Here is a 23511-nt window from a genome sequence, read left to right as displayed (position 1 = left end):
CATACCTAAATTGCAGGGGAGTGCTTATGAGAGGCAACAGATTGTTTCTCTCTCACTTCTCACTCTCTCTCCCCCCCCCCATTGATATCTGTCAACTCAATAAACATATTCGAAGGTGATGATTTCTAAAAAAGGAGTTAACAAAAACCATCGTAAGTATTTAGTAATTGCTACTGTATTGGTATCTGCTACTGGACTCTTTATAATCTATTTTTGGCTACCTTTTTGCTCCATTTTGAAGATCAGGTTACTTTCATATAATGCCAGGTACAGATTTAAAGCTAATCTATTCTTTTACTCTGATTAAACTTGGCTCTCTGACAGCTTTCTTAGGCATTAGAGTAACATTTAGTGTTTTATAGGAAATCCTTCAAGCTAGCTAAGGTACTTTAGTGAGCATCATCGAGGTGGGAATGTAAAGGTTTGTCCTGGATAAGTCCCCCAAATTTACTTGCTTACTAGATCATTGTAAATCAGTTCTACACCAGGTATTTAAATATACATTAAGAATATAATACAAGGTGGGGCAAAGTATGTTTACATTTGTGAGTACATGAAACACAGAGTTTATTCTTATATTATTGTTTATTAATTATTGTATTCTTTTCCATATGAATTACTGTAAACCTACTTTTGCCCCACCCTGTACATTTATTTCTTAGCCTTGGTAGACTTCATAATAAAGTTCTTAAGAGGAATGGTAGGGGACTATGGACTCATAGGCTTCTAAATTTTAGGATTAAATCTTTTTAAAATTGGGAACACTTTGACCTAGTGTCTGCATGTCAGCAGGAAGCTCAGAAGTCTAGTACACATGGTGACTGTTACGGTTTGCTGAATGATGTGAGGTTGTCTGTGTGTAGCATAATATATTTCCATGGAAATGTAGTCATTTGTACACTGACTGCATTTCTCCCATATGTTTAATAAGCGTTTTTTTAACTCTACGTTCATATCTATTGACAGGTGGTTTGTGAAGAGGATGATGACAAGTTAACCTACTCAAAATATGGGCGATTTTGTCATGAGGTCAAAATTAACTATTCTCCATACGTGAATTATTTCACTAGAGTATACTGGAACAGATCCTACTTTGTATATAAAATCAACACTGTGATATCCTTTCAGTCTTGAAAATAGCAGAGCCCTCATTTCAAAGACTTGCACCATCTAAAGTAAAACGTGACTTTCTTCTACCAGTGTGGTATGCTTTCGGAAGTCAGAGCATGGACATTTGAAGTGCTGCTACTGCCACTGCTTTCCCCGCCCCCGCCATTAATGGGATCCAGAGTTCTGAGGGGAGTGGAAGGTCACACCTTACTGTCCTTCGGTAAAATGTCAGACCGCACTGCTCTGCGTCATTCCAGCCAGGTATTTTCTTACTGTTATATGGTCTTTAAAGATTTCTCCTTCTAAACTATCGTAAAAATTTCCTTATACATCTTCACTTTATCATGCTATTGATCTTGAATTTGAATGTGTTCAAGGTCTCAGTATATTTCTCAAGCATAACATTTAATATACACTTAATGTGATATAATTATAGAGGAGAGAATTATTCTTACCCTCAAGGCAGTTTCTAAAGGTAGTTTATTATGGCTTATAACAGAACAGAAATGTTAACAATAAAAAACTAATTTAAATGTTAGGTGAAAACGTGTGGCATTTAAATTAAAATGGAAATGATATAAAAGAAAGTGATTTCTAAGGATATATATAAAAATATATCCAGATTTTCCATGATACTGTTTTCATTGTCTAAATGCTTATATAAGTGAGCACTTTCTTAGTAATATATAGTACATGATAATGCATTTTATTATTTTATGACTATTAAGTAGTTACTTCTTGTTACTTACGCTCATAAATTTGATACCAATTTAATCATTATAAAACAGTAACTCTTGTTATCTATATATTTTTTAAAACAGACATTTACAAGAATGTTCAGGTTTTTAAAAAATATGGATATAGAGCCTTGGCTGGTGAGGCTTGGTGCACTGAGTGCCTTGCTTGTAAACCAAAGGGTCACTTGATTCAATCAATTCCTGGTCAGGGCACATGCCTGGGTTGTGGGCCAGATTCCCAGTAGGAACCACACATCGATTGATGTTTCTCTCCCTCTCTTCCTCCCTCCCTCTCTCTAAAGATAAACAAATGAAATATTTTTTAAAAATATATTAAAATATGGATATGGACTATACAGTATTCACATGATTTCTACTGAAAATTAGGTTAAAAAATCTTTAGCAAAATGAATACATGTACACTAAAATGAGCAACAATTTCTGGAGATATGTGTAGATGCTGTTCAACATACCTCTGCGTACAGGTGTATTTATTATTAAAACAAGTGCTATTATTTATGAAAGTATGATACAGTCTTCAACATAAAGAACAAAATAACAGTTATAATAAAATTCACAGCACAGTTTCACAGGCTAAATGCTGTGTTCCTTTAAGTTAAATGTTTTCATATTTTTTATCATTTATTAAAAGAAAATCTAAAATGATTTTTTTGGCTTTATAAACATTCTGGATATATATGCCCCTTTAATAAGATGGTGTGCATGTTTAGTTTTATATATCTGTTTAGTGAATGGGTTTTCAAAATTTTCACTTTTTAGAGCCTGTAAAAATTGCAGTTTTGCTACACTACACTAGAAGGGAGCATCATTCCATTATCTTTATTTTCTGTAACATATTTAAAAGTACAGAAGCACATTCATTCTTAGATTAGCTCTAGGTTGCTTTGCCCTTTCGGAGCTTAAGAATTGTGTGACGGCTGCGTCATATAATCATGTATCTGGGGCAATACTTTAATTGGTTTTCATTTCATGCTTTTAGGTAACTTTTTAACAACTCTATTAAGATAGCTGTAGGCAGGATATTTCAAGTTCTCTGTACATCTTAATAATGAGTCACTAATATTTAGCTTGAAGCCTTATGAAAATATTATCATAGTTACCTAAGTACATAGTGAATAGTCACATGGTAATACTTATGAGTAGAGCATGTAAAACCTTGTGATTGAAAAGTCAGCTTGCATGTTCCTTGGGGAATCGAACAGCCTGTTTTCTACTATGAAATATTTAATTAATTTTTATTGATTTACATTATGATCAAAGATACTGAATTATTAGTTTGTTGTATGTTTTTTGTTTTATTTTTGTTCTTGGCACATTAGTTGCTTTTGCTTCTGTCAACTTGTTAAATAAAATAGATTTGGAGAAACTTTTAAATGAATTTTCTAAATAATGAATTTTTCATTCACCATCATTTGAAAAAGAATTGTGAGCTTTAACATAGAAATAATAATACTGGATGTGAGACATAATATTATTTGTTTCTATTTTAACTTTAGTTAAAACAATAGGACTAGAAAACTTTGATGCAGGAGCACTTAATTAACTTCTTTATAGAGTAACAAATGATTAAGAAGTCTGCAAGTAATTCTACTTGTATAACTTACAAGTTGTTAGGTTTGACAATAAAGACCTATGTAAGGAGCAACTTTATGGTTTTTGTGTGGAAGGAATTTCTTGAAGAATACAGAGCATATTATGCCCTTGCTATTGCAAAATCATTGAATAAGTGCCTTAGCTTCTTCATTTCAAAGTTTACTTTCTATTTTCCAGAAAGTATTATCCATTTCTTTCTTTCCCATAGGAAAATCATGGTAACTTTTTTCTCATGGATAAGCACAAGAGAGTCCTAAGCTATTTTTACTAATGAACAAATCTTTATTATGGTAGCAGTGGGATTTTTAGCTTGCTATATTCATTTATTTAGCTCCCAAATGCCAAACAGGCCAACAAATAAAACTTACCTGATAAGGTATGTGATAAAGTATGTGCTGGTTTATATTTTTTCTATCTTTTGTCATCTGTATCTTGGTGCTTTTTGTTAGACTGTTTGGTTTTACAACCTAGGGAGTATGCATTGTCCTTCAGAATGTTTTTCTTTATTACCTTGTACATACAGATGGCATGTTTTTTCAGGATATTAACCCAAATCACCAATTGCCCGTATGTTGTTACTCTTCTGCATAGTCCAGAATGACTCCAGGAAAAGCAGAAATGGAGGTCAAAGTGTGTTACAAGTTAGGGCTGAAAAATATGCTGTAAAAACTATGAATTTCTTGATGGGCACAGTAAATAGCCATCTAATTAAACTGTTTTGTTTCTTATAAACTCTTTTGGCCCTTTCTATTTTGAACTGTTAAAATATTTTGATGTCTTTTATGTCTTTTATGATGTCTCTCTTTATAAAATTGTAGGGTTTCTAAAAGTTGTATGTCACTTGATTTTTTGGTGTGTTTATTTGAAATGTGTTAATATTTAAAGGGCATATGTTATGAATTATTCTGTATAATTAAGAACCTTTTGTAAAACAAATAACTACTTCCTGATTTATACTTCAAAATATTCTCTCTTTATTTGTCCAGTTTTTAAAATAGTTTTTGCTATTTGCTAACAGTTTTAGATGCCAATATGTCTTAAAATTAAAGCTCTGAAAAATTGCAAGTAAAATGGAACAATTATTGAAACAATAGCTCATTATTAAGTTTTTTAATGTGTAAACAATTTAAATAATTAGATGTGAAAATTAAAAAAGAATATATTTGATTTGACTATGTTTCATCCATCAAGGTTTCTAAACATTAAACTTCTTTTTCATGATAAAAAGGGCATTGTAGAACAACATTTGCTGGATTTAGTGTCAAGAAATCTTTGAATCATTTCTGTTTATGAGTTTTTTAGAATTTGCAATATTTTAAGCTTGGCATATATAATAATCCTGTGTGCAGTTCTATAAGAATATCTGACCATTGTATTTAGTGGCATAATAGTATCAGAAAGAAACATGCATTCCAACCTGATAGTTTGAAATATTTCCTAAAGAATCCTTTCATTTTTTGTGAATAGCTTTATACAGCTGTTTAACAAAGATGAATACAACTGATATCATGTATGTTGACTTCTGAATCTTATCTATGACAATGAACATTTAGATTAAATGTATTCCTCCTGTAAGGTTATATCTTTGCAAAAGAATAAAAGATAATTTCAATAAAATATAAATTATTTAAAAGAGTTGAGATACCAACTAGTTTACTTCACATATTTGTAATGTGTACCTATTATCAAGAATGAAATTATTTCATGCTTAATTACACTCCTTGTTATATTTCCAAAGTAAAATTCTTTAAAAAAATTTAAAGTTATTTTCATTTATATATAGACTGTTTTTGTTACATCTTTATTGAGATATAATTTACATACCATACTGTGCACCCATTTAAAGTGTACAGTTGCACAGTTTTTAGTATATTCACAGAGTTGTGCAATTACACAACAAACAATTTTAGAACATTTTTATCACCTTAAAAAGAAGCTGCATACCTTGTGGCTGTCACCCTCAACCACGCCATTCTTGGACAATTCCTATCAGTAGACTTCCTGTCTCTGCAGTTGCCTATTCTGGACATTTCATGTAAATGAAATCATATGATATTTTGTATACTTGGTCTTTTGTGACTGGTTTCTTTCATTTAGCATAATGTTTTCAAAGTTCATTCATGTTGTATGTATCCTTTCTTATATCCAAATAATACTTCATTTTATGGGTATACCATGGTTTATTTGTCCATTCATCAATGTTTGGGTTATTTTTACTTTTTGGCTATTATATTGCTATAATGCTGCTATGAACATTCGTGTATAAGTTTTTGGGTGGATATACGTTTTCATTTTCCTTGGGTATATGTCTAGGAGTAGAATTTCTGGGTCATATGATAACTGTGGTAACTATTTGAGAAGCTTCCAGACCACTTTTGAAAGTGCCTGTACCATTTTATAATCCCTACAACAGGAATGAGGTTTCCAATCTCCTCACACCCTCACCAACACTTGCTATTATCTTTTTTCTTGAGTATAGCCATCCTGGTAGGTGTGCAGTGGTACATCACTGTGCTTTTAATCCCCATTTCCATCATGACAAATGATGTTGAGCATCATTTTGTGTGCTTAATGGTCATTTATATATCTTCTTTGGAGTAATGTTCATTCACATTGTTTGCCCATTAAGTGTATTTCCTTTACTTCCTTGATGTGTCCTTTGAAACACAGATGCTTTTAATTTTGATTGTGTTGTTACTCACATTCGATGTTACCAATAAAGTATTTTTACTCTGTGTGTTTGAAGTGGATCTATATGTATGTATTCTACTTGGAGTTTGTTGAGCTACCTTAAGAATTTCTTAAAAATCAAACTTGGAATTCTTGTATTCTCATTGCACATATACTTAATGGTGACCCACATTATCCTGTGGCTGTGTTCCATTTTCTTTCTTTTTTTTTCCATCGGTTTTTATTCACCTCAAACTCAACACAAAATACTTCTTACTTTAGTTTTTACACTGGTTTCTTGCTATTTCTTTTTATAGTTTTTAAAAATTTTTTATTTTATTGATTATGCCATTACAGTTGTTCTATTCCCCCCTTCATTCCCCTCCACCCTGCACCCCCCCACTACAACCATTCCCCCCCCTTTAGTTTATGACTATGTGTCTCAAGTTCTTTAGATTCTATATTTTCCATACTATTCTTGCCCTCCCCCTATCTATTTTCTACCTACCATCTATGCTACTTATTTTCTGTACCTTCTCCCCCCCTCTCCTCTCACTCCCCTGTTGCTAACCCTCCACGAGATCTTCATTTCTATGGTTCTGCTCCTGATCTAGCTGTCCTTTTAGCTTGCTTTTGTTTTAGATGTGGTTGTTAATAACTGTGAGTTTGTTGTCCTTTCACTGTTCATCTTTTTTATCTTCTTTTTCTTAGATAAGTCCCTTTAACATTTCATATAATAAGGGCTTGGTGATGATGAACTCCTTGAATTTGACCTTATCTGAGAAGCACTTTATCTGCCCTTCTATTCTAAATGAAAGCTTTGCTGGGTAGAGCAATCTTAGTTGTAGGTCTTTGGATTTCATGACTTGGAATACTTCTTTCCAGCCCCTTCTTGCCTGTAAGGTCTCTTTTGAGAAATCCGCTGACAGTCTGATGGGAACTCCTTTGTAGGTGACTGTCCCCTTAGCTCTTGCTGCTTCTAGGATTCTCTCTTTCATTTTAATCTTGGCTAATGTAATGATGATGTGCCTTGGTGTGTTCCTTCTTGGGTCCAACTTCTTTGGGACTCTCTGAGCTTCCTGGATTTCCTGGAAGTCTATTGCCTTTGCCAGATTGGGGAAATTCTCCTTTATTATTTGTTCAAATAAGTTTTCCCCTCATGGCTGTTCCTTTCCCTCTTCTGGTACCCCTATAATTCGGATGTTGGAGCGTTTAAAGATGTCCTGGAGGTTCCTAAGTCTCTCCTCATTTTTTTGAATTCTTGTTTCTTCATTCTTTTCTGGTTGGTTATTTTTATCCTCCTTCTGGTCCAGTCCTTTGTTTTGAGTCCCAGTTTCCTTTCCATTACTATTGGTTTCCTGTGCATTGCCATTCATTTCAATTAGTTTAGCCTTCATATGTTCCTCTAATTTGTGACTAAAATCAACCAGTTCTGTGAGCATCCTGATCACCAGTGTTTTGAACTGTGCATCTGAAAGTTTTGCTATTTCTTCGTCACTTAGATTTATGGGCTCTGGGGCTTTGAGGTCTTCCTGAGCCATTTTTGGTCTGTTCGTGCCCATTAAGTATGAGGAGCGGAGCCTTAGGAGCCGGGCCTCCAGGGCGGGGTCGCTGGGTTGTGGTGGCGGGGTCAGAGTGGGGAAATGGCGTCCCCCTCACCTGCTTCCCACCACTGGGTGAGGCTGTGTTCAATTTTCTTCAATCTGTTTTCTCTTTGTTCTTCGATTGTATTGTTTCTATCAGGCTTCAAGTTTGCTAATTCTTTCTTCTATCAGCTTAAATCTGTTGAGCCCTTCTGGTATATTTTTCATTTCAGTTGTACTTTTCAACTTCAGAATTTCCATTTGGTTCTTTTTTAAAAATAATATTTATCTCTTTACCTATACTCTCTGTTTATAACCACTCTGGATATCGGTATCCGCCCTACCTCCCCATTCCCTGGAACTTGTCATTATAGTTGGCTTGTTTATTTCTTTAGTGTCTGGCTGGACTTATTTCAGAGATGGCTGTTTCCTCCACATTATGGAACCTTTGACGTTGGTCCTCAGATGTCACTCCCTTCAGCATATACACAGTCACTCTGGGATGACATTGGTTGTAGCAGGGCTCCTTACTCTTTCCTTGATCCTGTCCAGCAGTTAAGCTCAACTAGTCATTGGCTGATTGCTCTGTTGTCTTCAGCAATCCTCTGGAGTATAAATTACTCCCCATCCGGAGTCAGTCAAATCCTGGGTTCCTTGAAGCAATAGTATTTGGAGTCAATTGCTGTAGTTTGTTCTAAAGCCAGAAGGCCTCTTAGCTGTCTCTTTCCCTGGTTCTCTCTGGCAAACTAGGGGACCTTTGGTTTAGTTTCTATCTCTTTCAAAGTCAGCTTCTGCTTAATTGCTTTCCACCAAAATTCGCTGTTTTGAGTACTCTTAGGCTTTAACTTCTTTATACCCTGTTTCAAATAAATTCATCTATTTGAGAGCTCTCTGTTTAACATCCTGATTCTCTCCTGCCGGGGTCCAGCCTCGGCAGGGTTCAGGGTCCCTGAAGGAAGGACGGCGAAGGCCAATGAAGAGTCAGACACCCGATTGGATGCCAGAGAACAGCCAGCCTCTGTGGGACTGACCGAACTCATAGAGTTTGATTTAGGCTTTATTTTTATAGAGATTGTTGTATAACATTAAAGGAACAGGTGCATGGTGTGATCAGTTAAGCAGAAAAAAACAAATATAGAGATAACCAGGAAAAGTAAGGAATTTCCATAGTTTCAGTTATGTTAAACAAAAGTTGTTTTGACCAGGAGAACCATTAATCAGACGATTTGAACTAGCTCTATGTACAGAGTTTGAATGTCTTATTGTTTATTAAAGGTCTTAGAACTTGACATGGGGCAAAAAGGTACGCTAGACCGAGCAGAGAGTAGGAAATTTATTATAAGCCTTTGTGATGTCTAACTTAGCTATCTATCTTTCTGTCCAAAATGTTTCTCTATGTACTATGGACTCTAACTCCTTGGTAATTGTATCTATGTGCTTAGTTTATAGTATCTAACAAGCTTCTCCTGTTTCTTTGCCTACTAAATTCTAATTAATATATATTCCTGTTCAAGGTAAAGGAGGGGCTGTTACTCCAACAACTTTTAGACATTCAGGGGATATTTCATTAGAGGGAACTTTGCTCTCTGGTCAAGAAATCATTTTGTACAACTTCATTGGAATTATGTGAATCAATGAACCTGAAATACAGGTGTCTAACAATCCCACCATGTTTTGATCACCAAAACAAACATGTAAAGAGAGATAGGCAGGAAATCCAGCCACAGATGCTTCTGTCTTGCAGATGCATCTCAACCGTCCTGACCTTGTCAAGGGATGGTTGCTGGCCGGCTCCCAACACTCTCCCTAAGCAAAAATTACTGAGCAACAGCTCTGAGCTGGGAGTGGTAACAAGTATGCCACTCTCTGAGTGACACTCCTACTTTGGCCACAGGCTTCTGGGTTGGGATGTGGCCTCTCTGGTCTTCTTGACATGCCTCTACTGGAACCTTTGCCCTACAAATTAGCTAGGGTGAGTGATCAGGGGTCCACTATTAATGTGCCATGTCTAAGGTAGAGCTTTTATCCTAAGAGTGGAAACTGGGTGAAAGAAGGTTGCTTCTCACCTTTCCTTCTCATTTGCTTGGAATTTAACTTTGGCAGCACATGGTTGGGGTAGATGAATTCTGGTGGCCTGCAACTCCGGAGAAGATACTGTTGCCCTTGGCTGGGAGCTGAGGTAGAGGTAACCCTGTATTCTTGGCTTTACCCACCTGGACTGGAGTTTCTATCACACTGAGTTGGGAGGGGAGAAGGAGGGAGCGCGTAGTGGTTCAGATAACACATTTGGTGCAGACTCTGGCTGTTCTCTTTGAGTTTTAGTAGATTAAAAAAAATAATTCTTCACTTGCCATATGCCTCTAGGTCAATTTTCAGAGCTTTTAAATGGCTGTTTTCTAAAAAATAATTATTATCAGTTAGATTTGTTTCACAGATGTCTCCTTATAATGCCATTTAAGGCTATTAACCAGAAAAAAATAGCAGATCATTTGCAGTAATTACTAATCAGCTTTCTTTCTTGGTACTATCATTGGTAAGGAAATAGTATTAATAGCTATCGCTTACCTGAAAAATTGTGACTGGACCTACTGAATGGCTATTTGTCAGTCTGATAAACTGAATGTCTTGTAGAAATAAAAAACAGGCTCAAGTAATTGCTGCCATTATTCAGTTTTAATATTACTTAGTGGACTTCATAATCACAGTGACAAAGTACAATAAAGTGTGGATAATGTTTAATCCACAGGGTAATTGGTGAGAAATAAAAAATTGATTTTTAGTAAAGCATTTTCAGTTCCTGCCACATAGCAAATGTTTTGTAAATGTAAGCTATCATTATCTCAATATCAAGTTTTTGTCCAATTCCTAGTAGATAGCAATGTAAGCACTTACACAGCTCCTATACAGTATTTTTTTAATTGTTAAGTATTGTATTAAGAATTCTGCAAGAGTTAATCCTAAGGGTTGGCTTATTAAATAAAAAATAATACTGGACAAAGTAAGTAGCAGTATATATTTACATGATTCTAAGGAATTATATTTATTATAAGCAAAAAAAAATGAGCAATATATGAGGTCTGTCCAGAAGGTATCCAACCATGTAATATAAAAAACAGACATTCACTGAAGAATGAAACAAGACAAGAAACATCGTACGCAGGATAATGAGGCCTTAGTCCCCTTTATAGTAGACACCTGGGGGCCTCACACTGTTCTCTGCATCTTATTACCTCTGCCTACTAATTTCCTGCATCGTTATTACTTTGGCTTGGCCCATTCTGAAATCTGGGTCATGGCATCTTTTTGGCTCTAACTCTCTTTTATTAATTGTTTTTGCTCTATTATCGCTTATTTCAAATGCCTGAGAACCTGGACCGGCTGGAGTTTTTAGATTAGCTCTACTGAATAACAAACACTGAGCGTTTTCTTTGTACTAGTACATAGCACTTTGTACTTGTGCTATGTGATTTGACATAATTCATTTAATCCTTTAACAACTCTATAGCTAGCGTTATACAACAATTGGTTCGTTGTTTTTTTCTTTTCTTTTTTTTTTAAAGATTTTATTTATTTATCTTTAGAGGGGAAGGGAAGGAGAGAGGGAGAGAAATATCAATGTATGGTTGCCCCTTGTGAGTCCCCTGATGGGAACTGGCCTGCAACCCAGGCATGTGCCCTGACTGGGAATCGAACCGTGGTTGCTTGGTTCCCAGGCCCGCGCTCAATTCACTGAGCTACACCAGCCAGGGCGGTTCGTTGTTTTGCAACAATTAAGTGTAACTGGGATTTGAATTTCAGCTTGCTCCTCTGGATGGTTTCTGACATTTACCTGGGTTTGCGGAAATGGGAGATCTAGAACCGGGAACCTCTAGTAGCAGAACTGAGCGGTTGCCTGGGCCAGAAGCGGCTCCCGATCATTCTCTAGCTTTGTCCCAGGAGTCGTGTAGCCAAAGGCCAAGCGATAGCTGCTGATGCGAAGGCTTAGTGCCGCTGTTCTAGAGTCTCCACGCTCGCTGAGAGCGGGGTGCTCAGTACCAGTTCGGCCACTGCAGCAAGGCTGGGCGTGGGTGGACTGCTCTGAGACCCTGTTTCTGGAGGCGGTTCCCGCAGGGAGGCTTCCTGACTCTGACGAGTATTTAGGAGAGAATGCTTTTGTGCACGACTTAAGTAAGCCGAGTTGACCAAGTGAAGGGAAGCCCTCCCGGTGCCCAGCGGACACCTGCAGCTGCGAGGTCGCTAAGTGCAGAGGAAGCGAATGGAGAAGGCAGGGCGACGCCCATTGAGAGGATTGGCTGCTGGGGAGGTGGGGCGGAGTCATCCCCCGGACCGTGGTGGTGGGTGTCTGGGCCGGAGATGCTCAGCCTGTTTCTGCCCCTGAGTCGGGTTCCATCCTCTACGTCTGGGCCTCGGAGAGCCCTCTCTTACCTAGACCGCCTCAGAATGTCAGGTGGCGCCCGCTCCTTCTGGCCCTCTCCGCCAGGCCCTGGGAGGGTGTCGCACCAGACCCCGGATCCGCGCTCCTTGGGGGACAGAGGCAAGTTTCAACCATCCAGAGGCGTCCCAGCGGCAGCACCGGGGTAAGTCGCGCGGGGTTCTGCCGAAGTGGGTCAAGGTGCACCTGCCTCGTGGGCACAGCAACCTGCGGGTGGCCGACCGGTCCCGAGTCCCTGAGTGAGCGCGTGGGGCTCCAGGTGACAGAGCGTTGTCCCAGCTCCGCGGCCTCCAACGAAGTGGAGGAAGTGGAGTGGCAGAGCCTCGGGGGAGGCGGCCAGAGGTGTCCAGAGTCCTGTGGGACATGCCCGCACCCTTTTCTTTGGATCTCGTCCAGAGGCACTAACGTTCGCTTGCATTGGGAGGCGAATGGGAGTAGCCAGAAGTTTGGGCACAGTTACAAATAAAAATGGAGCGAAGGTCCGGGTCTCTTCGCTGGAGCACTCACTCAGCGGCGCAGACTCTGCTCAAGGGGATAGGCACCCTCCTTCCTGAGTGCTCTCATTCACTGCTGCCCTCTCGGGGACTATCCTGGTAGACTCGGTCTTTTCCGAGACTAACGCGACCGTAAGTACTGAGAACTGCAGGGGCGATAGAGAGTCGAGGGAGAGGAGATCTTGATACCCTTAAATTGGCTTTCTTGAAGTTTTCTGACTTTCTTGGGAGCCAGGAACGACCTGCTGAAGAGTTAGTTCAAGGCACTCTGAAGAGAGGAAGGGGCAAATCAGGGTGAGACTCAGCCAAGAGGTAGAAGGAAGCAGAGTGTGGCGATGGAATGTGGCCCCGGGAAGGTTGGGGGTTCTGCTCCTGCAGCTCTCTCCTTGCGCCCTGGTGCCAGGTTCAGAGTCCGGATTTGGGATACCTAGTTTTCAGAGCAGTATGCCCTTATTTTCTTACAGGGAGCCAGCAGGTAAACGCTGCCTTGCCCACTGATTTAGGCTAACAATAAATTGCTGCGACAGTTCTGGGACTCTAATTGTACCATTTAAAGAAAAAAATTATTTATTGGTTAACAAAATCATATAGATTTCAGATGTACAATTCTATAGTACACCATCTGTTTATTGTATTGTGTGTTCACCGCCCCACGTTGAGTCTCCTTCCATCACCATTTATCCCCTTTCCCCTTTTCTACCCCTCTCACCCTCTTTCCCTCTGGTAATCACCACACTGTTGTCTGCATCTATGAGGGGTTTTTTTCTTTGCTTTTTACATTTTTACCCTTCACCTTTTCCACTTAGCTCCCCAACACCTCTTCCCTCTGGGGTGTTGAAATGCACAATGGAATACTACTCTGCCACAAAAAAGAATGCAGTCTTTTCTTTTGTGAGAGCATGGATGGACCTGGAGAGAGTGCTGGGAACCGCCCTGCCTGGTTTCAGAAGCTGTAGCTGTGCCCACCCCCATGGCTAAGGCGGAGTGAGTGACCTTTGGACCATAAGCCACTAAAGGAGACAAAGCTCATCTCTCTGGCAGGGGTGCTGCTTCACCCTGCCTGGACCCCTTTTCTTCACCCTGCCTGGGCCCCACTGCATGATCGGTCAGCCAGTGATGGGTAAGATTCCTCAAGGGAGGGATGACCTAAGACAGGCATGATCACAGGGGCCCCCAGGGAAGGACTTGGGGGGCTATAGTAAAAGGAGATGATGCACCCTCACCCCTCAGCCTTGACATAGCCTGAGTCCTCATTCTGTCTGCGAGTAGTCTCCTAATCTCTTGGCTGCCTTACTTCTCTTGCCTGACTTAAGCCTGAAACAATGACAGAAGGCAGTGCAGCCCTGTGCAGGAACGGGTGGGTTCCCCAGGGTGAACAGGTGTAAGAAAGAATATGTAAACTCCTGTGAAACCTGCTTTGCTAAGAATGCTCTCAATTTTCTGATAAGGGTCTGAGCAGGATGAGTTTGTTTCCCAAAGTTTTGTAACCCCTTAGCTAACAGACCCTGACTCAGAATAAGCCCTAGTAGTTCTTTGTATGTTATCTATTGTCTAATCCTTATTGCCTGACAATGATTGATGAACTTTACCTGTATTTCTGTGCAAATTGAACCCAATAAAAACCCATTGAGGAAAAGGTCTTGGCCTCCTCCTTTGAGCGATTGGCCACCTTTCCTCCCCAAGCAGATCATGGCTTGGTAGACTTACTCTCATCCATGGTGGCCAGGGGAGTGGGGGAGCCTTGTGGGCAGAGCCCCCCACAAGAGATTATTATGCCAAGTGGAATAATTGCATGATCTTTAAAGGTGCCCAAGGTAGTCTGCGTGGGAATTGCAGTATGTAGAGATACCAATGAGTGTCATACCATATTCATAGACTCACATGGGGAGGGCACAGAGGAGTTGGTTGGAATTTCATTTAATCAGTAAATGTTTGTGGAATGAGGGTCATATAACTTTCCCCGTACTTTGCCTGGAGAAAGTTCAGTCATTGTTAAATATAATGAGAATGGTTTTGGCAACATAGATGTAACCTGGCAGCCAAGGAGAGTGGACCAGAACGCACATGTGTGAACAATGACAACATCACCATTGTGTGAGCATGTGTACTGTGTGGCCATCATATTCAAAATAACTGAACAAGTAGAGTAACGAATGTGCATCAAATTTTGCATTACACTTGAACATTCCTCCACAGAAAGTATTCGGATGATTCAGAAGGCTTTTTGGGATAATGCAATGAGTGCAGTGCAAATAAAAATGTGACACAGTTGCATCAGAGATGTTTGAGAATCTGTTGAAAGTGATCCACATTCTGGAAGGCCTGCAACAATCAGAACACTTGAGAATGTTGGCAGTGCATGGGTTGCAATCAACAAAGATCAGTGACTGACAGTGTGAGAACCGGAAGCTGATTTGGAGATTCCAAAAACTCCTGTGTCCAAGATTTTGACACAGGATCTTTGCAGAGAATGTGGCAAAATTCATTTCCACAGTTTCTGCCTCTAGAGCAGAAGGAACATCATGCCACTAATGATTTGATTCAAACTGCTACCAATGAATCAGATTTCCTCAAGAAGGTCATAATAACTGGAGTTGAATCATGGGTCTATGGTTATGATTTGGAAATGAAGGCCCAGTTGTCCCAGTGGAAGTTGTCTGGTTTTCCACACCCTTCAAAGAAGGTGCAGCAAAGTTGCAGGAAGATCAAGACCATGTTAACCATGCTTTTTGATTAGGAAAGTGTTGTGCATCATGGATATGTCACTCTAGGCCAAACCTGGATGTGGATAAGGAGTACTACCTCAATGTTCTTCGTTGGTTGACAGATGCAATACAACTAAAACAGCTGCAGCTATGGCAACTGGTAACTGGCAGCTTCATCATAACAATGTGCTTGATCATGCATCACCTCTCGTGCAGAATTTTTTGGCAAAACATCAAACCACGCAGGGGACTCAGCCCCCCCCTCCAGCCCCAGGCCAGATTTGGTGCTCTGTGACCTCTGGCTTTTGCCAAAACTAAAATCACATTTGAAAGGAAAGAGATTTCAGAGTTTCAGTGAGAGTCAGGAAAATATGACAGGGCAGCTGTTTACAACAAAAGGTTTTGCAAAGTGTTTTGAACAGTGGAAGAGATGCTGGAAGAACTATGTGAGGTCCCAATGTGCCTACTTTGAAGGGGACTGAGGCATCATTGTCCTATATACAGTGTTTCTTATATCTTGTGCCTTCTTCAATAAATGTCTCTATTTTCATATTACATGGTTGGATACTTTCTGGACAAACTTCATATGACAGGAGTGTCTTACCTATATCCTAACAAATTCCCCAAGAGCAGTGCTATTCTCATTCCCACTGTATATCCTGCCACAGAGTAGATCTCAGGAAGTAATTCTGGGTGGGAGGAAGCAGGGAGGAAGGAAGAAAAATGTTCCTTATTTTTCTAGTCTGGTTAATAAGGCAAGTATTAGTGACTTATTATAAATAAGTCACTAATACATTTCATTAGTACATTAACACATCAGAATCATTTATGAATTCTGATAAGTGTTACCTAAAAGAATAGAGACTTCCTAATTTTCCTGAAACTTCCTTCAGCCAAATCTGGAAAGTACCTGATTAGAGGATGAACAAGAATTTGATAAGAGGTACGGAGATTCAAGTAGAAGGAATAGTTTCTCTTTTATAAATCTTTCTTTTTCAAGGAAGTAATGACTACTATGCAAAGGTGTTGTGGCATAAACCAGATAAAGGGCTTTATGTACATATGTATTTCCCTTTCTTATTTTGAAGTAGGTTACATAAATATAATCACCCAAGATAAACTTAAGATTTTATTTATTTCTTTATGGAGAGAGGGGAAGGGAGGGAGAGAGGGAGAGAAACATCGATGTGTGAGAGATATATCGATCTGTTGCCTCTCACATGCCCCAGCTGAGGAACTGGCCTGCAGTCCAGGCATGTGCCTAACTGGGAATCAAACTGGCAACCTTTTGGTTCCCAGGCCAGGGCTCAATCCACTGAACCACACCAGCCAGGGCAATAAATTTAACTTTAATATAATTATGGGAGGAGGTCAGAATAGGGAAATGAAGAGGTATGAGCAGCTAGGGAAGAGTTAGGTTATGTAAACAATAAAATAGATAAGTTATGGTTGAAACATGGCGTGGTCAGCTCAGAGTGCTGTGTGCAACCTTTCCAGATACACTCACCCCAAAGAGGTTTTTTTCTCTTCTAAAGGGGCTCCAAGGAACCCCTTGGACTGTAAAGAACATGGTTTGGACATCATGTATTATACTAATAAAAACATGATGGCCTAAACTAATAAATATCAATAGGGAGTTTAAATCATTATTTTTGTAAAGATTTGGCATGCTTTATTCATGTTAGACATAAAAGAAGGGGAGAAAGAATGGTTCTCACATTTCTTTTTATTAACTTAATTATTTTTCAACTACAGTATTCTGTCTTTTACTCCCATCCCAGCCCACCCCCTATGCCCTCCACCTTCCTCCCATTTCCACCCCCCTTATGGTTCCCACATTTCTGGCTCCAGTGACAGGTGTAGATGACCTATGTCTCCATCCTCTATCAAAATAGAGCACAGCTAAGGGGCAGGTTTGAAATTCACATTGGAAATACTTAGTATGCACTGCTTGTGAGGTTCAAAATGGAAATGTCCAGCGGACACTGAGAGTTTGGAGAATAGGTGTGCTCAAGAGCTAGAATTGTAGGAGTGGGGCAGGGAGTGACCAGGATGGTTTTTACAATGAGGACTAAGAATAGGACCCCGGTAAGTACCAAAATGAAAGAGGGGGGGGCAGTGCACAGCCCAGAAAAATGTGCAGAAAGAGAATAACAAGGCAATGGTTACCATCGACATACTCAATTTACTTTAAAAAATGGAGGAGCTACTTCCATTTATTTCTTCTATAACTTTCAAAGTCTTCCCTCTTCCATCTGAAAAGACCATAGCCATCATTCTTGTCCACTCTACCCAGGGTTGGAAGCAGCGTGGGTACATTGGGAATGTCACCAAAGCCCTGGCTCAGCCTCTTGTTGGGAAACCTTGGGCAAATCACAACTCTGGAACCTTACTTTCTTCATTGGTTAGAAGGTGTATAACAGGGTTTGTTTACAGGAGAAAATTAGAAGCATGTATATGAAAATAATTTGCAGATTTAAAGGCACTCACTATACAATGTTAGTTTCTAATTGTTTATATTACTAGGTGTCAGGCCCTGTTTTAAAAGCTTACCTGCGTTATCTCTTTTACCTGTATTATTCCAACTTGTGCCTTTAATTTTCTTACCACCCCTAAGATTAGGCACTGTTATTATTCCTGTTTTATAAATGTGAAAACTAAGGTTCACAGAGGTTAAGTAGCTTAAGCTACAGTTGCACTAGTGTGTGTACGATCTAAAACTTTTCTCCCCATTTTATTTATTAATCTAAGAAAACCCCACAAGAACATTTCCAAATGGAGCTAAATGTAAAATAAGGTTAACAAGTACGTCTAACGGGGATATCAAGAGGCTTAATGAAGCGCTAAATATTGAAAGCTACTCCTGTTATTGAGTTTGTCCCGAACTTTGCCTTTGCACCTCTTTTTGGCCTTGTCCCTAGAGTCGTTCACTAGGTCTTTGTCTTTCTTGGCGGACTTCCCAGCATCTTTCTTCTTGTCCTTGGACAGCATAGCGAAACTCAAAGAGCAGCTGCTACCACTGGTGCCTCGATAACACGTCCTGACTCACAGTATGGACATATAATGTTCATTATCTTTTATGAAGACATTGAGATTCGTTGCAACCCTCGAGGAGTTTGCTTCTTTTGCTAGCTGCAAAACGAGCCGAAAGCCGCGAAAGCAGCTGCGACCCAGCTCCCTCCCAATCATTTCCCAGGGGAACCGGAGAAGGCGTGGCCTACGGACTGGTCCCGCCTTCTTTCTCTCTGACTGGAACTGATTGGTCGGAGGCGTGACAGCACTAGGAGGTGAATCCCAGAGCTCTCCTTGGCGTGGACGTGGTGAGGGGGGTGGGCCGCGCCGCCATTTTGGGTGGTTTTCCGGTAGGGTCCGATTGAGGCTTTGTTCCAAGCGGTTCCGAAGATCACAGGCCCGGGTCCCGGGTCCCAGGGTCAGGTTGGAGCCGGGAAGCGTCCCTGGGGGTAGCGGCGGCGGGGGCAGGATGAGCGCGGAGGCGGCGGACCGGGAGGCGGCCACCTCCAGTCGGCCCTGCACCCCGCCGCAGACCAGCTGGTTCGAGTTCTTGCTGGAGGAGTCGCTGCTAGAGAAACATCTACGCAAGTCCTGCCCAGGTAAGCTCGGTGCTCGCAGCCCGAAGGGAGCGGGGCGCAGTCCTCCTTCGCTTCCAGGCCCCCGCGCTTCTCCGCTATGAAGTTGCGGCCCGGGAACCGCGGACCGGAGACTAGTTCAAGCTGGGCCCGCTCGCTAAACGGGGCACCGCCGTGGCGGACCCCCTAAAAAACGCAAAACAGGCCCTTTGACCCCCACTTTTTGGTCCTTTTCTCTTTGGGGTTTTAGCATCTGCGAGGTGGTCCTCTGCGATTGCTTGGGTTGGGGAGGCTAGCTTGAACACTCCTCTTTACAGAACCCCGGCTGTGATCAATTTGGGGAATTGGGGCGAAATCAATTGTTCTGGTGCTAATTTTGTTGTTAATTAGTTATGTTTTAGGTTCCTATTTAACTGTCCCTCAAAGAGGAGATTTTTACTTACTCTTAATTGCCGATATATATTACAAAGTTGGACTATAAATTAAAATGAGAAAAATCTTTGAAAAGAGGAAATGCTATACAACTGGAAATACTATATCAAGGCGGTTATTGTATTGTGTTGCTAATGATTAATATTCTGGTTAACGCGTGCTATTACAGGTATTTCTGGAAAGGTACTAGAATGAAAAGGTAAGTTCCTTGAATAGGATTTTGCTGGTAGAGTTCGAATCCAGATGTGGCTTGTTCAGTCTTAGATAGACTGGCTTTAACTGATGGTGACCACTGTGCAAGAAGTTACTGTATTTTATAGACTTGGGTGGTTTTACCACCTATATTATATTCTTTTAATTCATTGCTTTTGACAAACGTTTGTTACGTACTTTCTGGGTGCCAGGCACTGTGCTTAATGCTTCACATGTCATCTCATTGAATTCAGTCTTCGTAATAACCCTGTGGGTAGTGATATTACCGCTGTTGTGCACTGATTGAAACAGGGGTAGAGAGGTAAGTTGATGCAAGTACCACCAATTAAGTTTTAAAACTAATTGTTTCATCTCTTTCCTCTAACTGCCACTGGTATTTGCTGAACTGTAAATGTATAGGCATTCTGTTGTTACCTCTTAAGTGCTTCTGCGGGAATCTATTATCCCGTCGTCCTTACTACCTGCCCTGATCGTCCCTTTTTTCCCCTCAGTACGCTTTTTATAGATCATGTTCCTTCGTCATAACTACACAGTTGTTTGGGGTTCCTTTTGTTGTCATACACCAATACAGTGAATCCTTTTGCATATTCATAATTAAAACTTAAACTTATTTTCTTTGAAATTCTAGATCCTACACCAGTTGAACTTATAGTTCAGTTTTTGGAACAGGCTTCTAAACCTTCAGTTAATGAACAAAACCAAGTTCAACCTCCACCTGATAACAAGAGAAATCGTATTTTAAAACTACTTGCTCTTAAAGTTGCTGCACATTTGAAGTGGGACTTGGACATATTAGAGAAAAGGTACACAAGATTTCAAGGAAACTCACTGCTTTTGGTGGCTGTGAAGCTGGGGAGTTCCTGGTCAGGTAGAGGATGTCAGATCTCATTGTCCTCCCAGCCTTCTACCCTCACCCAGAGGCCCTCAATATAATGGTGTGATACCAAAAATAAAAAATAGCCCAATCCACTGGTGTGGCTCAGTTATTGAGTGCCTGCCTCAGAACCAAAGGGTCACGGCTTCAATTCCCAGTCAGGGCACATGCCTGCTGGGTTCTCAGTAGGGGGCATGTGAGAGGCAATCACACATTGATGTTTCTCTCCCTCTCTTCCTCCCTCCCTTACCCTCCCTTACCCTCCCTTACCCTCCCTTAACCTCTCTAAAGATATTTAAATTTATTTATTTATTTATTTAAGACACTTATTTTGAAGTGCTATTTAGATATCTTGGTTTATTTCTATATATGCTTTAGTGTTACCAGCCTTTAAAATAAAAATTATCTTTTGTATACTCTAGTTCAAATATGCAAGTATTTTAAAAAGATATAATAAATTTGAATGTTTGATGAATTTAAATTACCTTTTATAGTAAAAACTTGATGTTACCAGTATTAAGGCAGTTATGATGATTTGATGTGGTAACTAGAGAAATCCTCACCTAAACAGTTTTAAATGTTTCACTGTACTTTTACATATCTTAAGAAAATGGATAAAAATTAATGATAGATGATACATAATATTATGAATAATTTGCTGTCGAATAAACTTTAATTTTATTGGTCGCAGAACAATCACTACCTCCCAAGTTATTAAAATATCTTACTAGAATCAGTGCTTATTTGTTTACAAGTGATTACTTTCAAGTCTATGCTTAGAAAATCATTTATTTATTTTTAATTTTTTTTAAGGGTTTTATTTATTGTTTTTAGATAGAGCGGAAGGGAGAGAGAAAGAGAGGGAGAGAAACATCAATTGGTTGCCCTTTGTACCGCCTGCCTATTAACTCAGGTGTGTGCCCTGACTGGGAATCAAACCAGTAACCTTTCAATTTGCAGGCTGGCCCCCAATCCACTGAGCCACACCAGCCAGGGCAAAAATGATTTGTTTTCATCCCTTTCTCCTCACAATTTAAAGGAAAATACCTTACAGAAAAACTCAGAAAATAGGAAATAATAGGGGAAGAGAGAGAAGTGTTTTTAACACTTTTGTGTAATTTTTGTTGTTTTTCTCTTTATTTTTTAAACAAAGTGTGGTCATACCCTATGTACTGTTTTGATATCTTTTTTCCCCATGTAACAGAATATCGTGAGCATTTTCCCATTTTATATATTTTGAAGATAATTCTATCGTATGGATAATATATTAACTTTTCCTTCATTGACAATCATTTTGTTTTCTAGTTTTTCACTTTTATACATCACAAAGCCTTAAATATCTTTATCCTTAAACTTTATCTGAATTTTCATTCATATCCTTAGTTTAAGTTATTAAATTACTGGGTCAAGGTAGTATAAACATCTTTTTTCAATTTTATTCATTTATCTTTAGAGGGGAAGGGAAGGAGAGAGGGAGAGAAATATCAATGTATGGTTGCCTCTCGTGTGTCCCCTGCTGGGAACTGGCCTGAAACCCAGGCATGTGCCCTGACTGGGAATTGAACAGCTATCCTTTGGTTCGCAGGCCTGCACTCAATCCACTGAGCTACACCAGCCAGGGCAGGAGAGTTGTACTAGTTTATAACTCTCATTAGTAGTATTTATTTATTTATTTATTTATTTCATTAGTAGTATTTAAATACATTCTTTAACCAGCCATTCTTCAGTATTAAATATTAAAATTAAAAAAATTATTCTTCCCTGGCTGGTGAATATGTTAAGAGTTAGTTTTGGGGAGCTCTTCTGAAATACTTAGGGAATAAATAACGCAATATTGGAAATTTGCTTTGCAATAACATGGGAAGGAGGGAAGAGGGTAAGAGCAAAGAGCAACAAGACTGGCTGTCAGTTGATAATTGTTAAAGCTGGATGATGGGCGTATGGGTATTCATTGTAATATTATATCTACGTTTAAATTGTTTTCACAATAAAAAATTTTCAAATCTTAAAATTTGATATTTTCCTATACGTTGAAACAGATTAATAAAATGGCCCTGTAGGTTCTGCCCTTTGGGAATGTAATTATTTTTAGTGAAGGTACTGAATTGTGTATTTTGTGCATGTTAGGCAGTTAACATGCAGACATGTGTCTTTGCTTCTTTCTTTTAAGTTTGTCTGTTCCAGTATTGAATATGCTGCTGAATGAACTGCTGTGCATCAGTAAAGTTCCTCCTGGGACAAAGCATGTGGACATGGATATGGCCACTTTACCTCCAACCACTGCCATGGCTATACTTCTCTACAATAGATGGTAACTTTTTTTCATAAACCTGAGATGTGTTGGGCAGCCTCTGTTGAGTTGCACTCTGGCTTTCAGGGGCTCCTCCTACTCCAGAGCGCTCTCAGAGGGCTTGGGAACAGTGAGTCTGATGGAGAAAACTTGCGACTGCTAGGTGAAAAGCATTCTGATAAGAAATTGTGAGTGTCATAGAATTTTCTACAAAGTTTTATGACATGTTAAGTCAAACTCCAGATCATTTATAATATGAATTTTCTAAAGAATACTTGAAAAAATAATTTAAGTGACTTTTGTAATATATTAAGTTTTCCTTTTCTTGTGTTTTGTTCAGGGCAATTAGGACGATTGTTCAAAGTAGTTTTCCTGTCAAACAGGCAAAACCTGGACCTCCTCAGTTAAGCATGTAAGTTGGCAGACATGACCCTTATCTGGCACTTTTTTAATGTTACCCTTACTTAGAACTGTTTTCATCAGATACTGAAAATGTTTGCAAGTTTTTAATAAGCTCTGGGTACAGAAGGATTAGAGCAAAAATGGGAGGGCAGAAGGCCTTCCTCAGAAGCTGGATCTGGAGGACTTAGGGGGTGAGAGGATCAGGTAGCACTCTGGATATTTAAAGTAGAAAGCTCTAAAAAAGAAGGGGAGTGAATTGTGCCCTTCATCTTAACAAGTATAAGCTGACCTTCAAAATACTAAGATTTTTTTTTCATTTAATTGCGTGTACTTGGAAGGCACGTTCTCTATGGTGGGAAGTTATTGTA

General features: G+C 39.6%; 3 protein-coding genes across 5 annotated transcripts in view; all 3 read left to right on the top strand.

The window, feature by feature from the left end:
- The window catches only part of DPY19L4 (dpy-19 like 4), a 71832-nt gene extending 65642 nt beyond the window's left edge, over nt 1–6190 (top strand). For both annotated transcript variants that reach the window (XM_053661014.1, XM_053661013.1), the window contains exon 19: nt 967–6190. In XM_053661014.1, the coding sequence (XP_053516989.1) occupies nt 967–1134 (168 nt within the window). In that variant the 3' untranslated portion in view covers nt 1135–6190. The remainder of the gene's footprint in view (nt 1–966) is intronic.
- Nucleotides 6191–11685: 5495 nt separating this feature from the next.
- On the top strand, nt 11686–14748 carry LOC128626743 (uncharacterized). Its single transcript, XM_053661118.1, has 3 exons — nt 11686–11881; nt 11999–12291; nt 13447–14748. Exons 1-3 carry the CDS (start codon nt 11686–11688, stop codon nt 13594–13596), a joined length of 639 nt encoding a protein of 212 aa, XP_053517093.1. The 3' UTR covers nt 13597–14748.
- Nucleotides 14749–18662: 3914 nt separating this feature from the next.
- Nucleotides 18663–23511, top strand: part of INTS8 (integrator complex subunit 8) — a 54250-nt gene continuing 49401 nt past the window's right edge. Inside the window, exons 1-4 of one of the 2 annotated variants that reach the window (XM_037131072.2) lie at nt 18663–18956; nt 20206–20380; nt 22622–22762; nt 23082–23153. In XM_037131072.2, the coding sequence (XP_036986967.2) occupies nt 18827–18956; nt 20206–20380; nt 22622–22762; nt 23082–23153 (518 nt within the window). In that variant the 5' untranslated portion in view covers nt 18663–18826. Of the gene's footprint in view, nt 18957–20205; nt 20381–20950; nt 20995–22621; nt 22763–23081; nt 23154–23511 lie in introns of those variants that run through there. The other variant, XM_037131073.2, reaches the window with a different exon arrangement.

This window comes from Artibeus jamaicensis, unplaced genomic scaffold, assembly GCF_021234435.1.
Source record: "Artibeus jamaicensis isolate MK-2021 breed Jamaican fruit bat unplaced genomic scaffold, CSHL_Jam_final scaffold_916, whole genome shotgun sequence".
NCBI lineage: Eukaryota > Metazoa > Chordata > Mammalia > Chiroptera > Phyllostomidae > Artibeus > Artibeus jamaicensis.
This window is presented reverse-complemented; position numbering and strand designations above follow the sequence as displayed.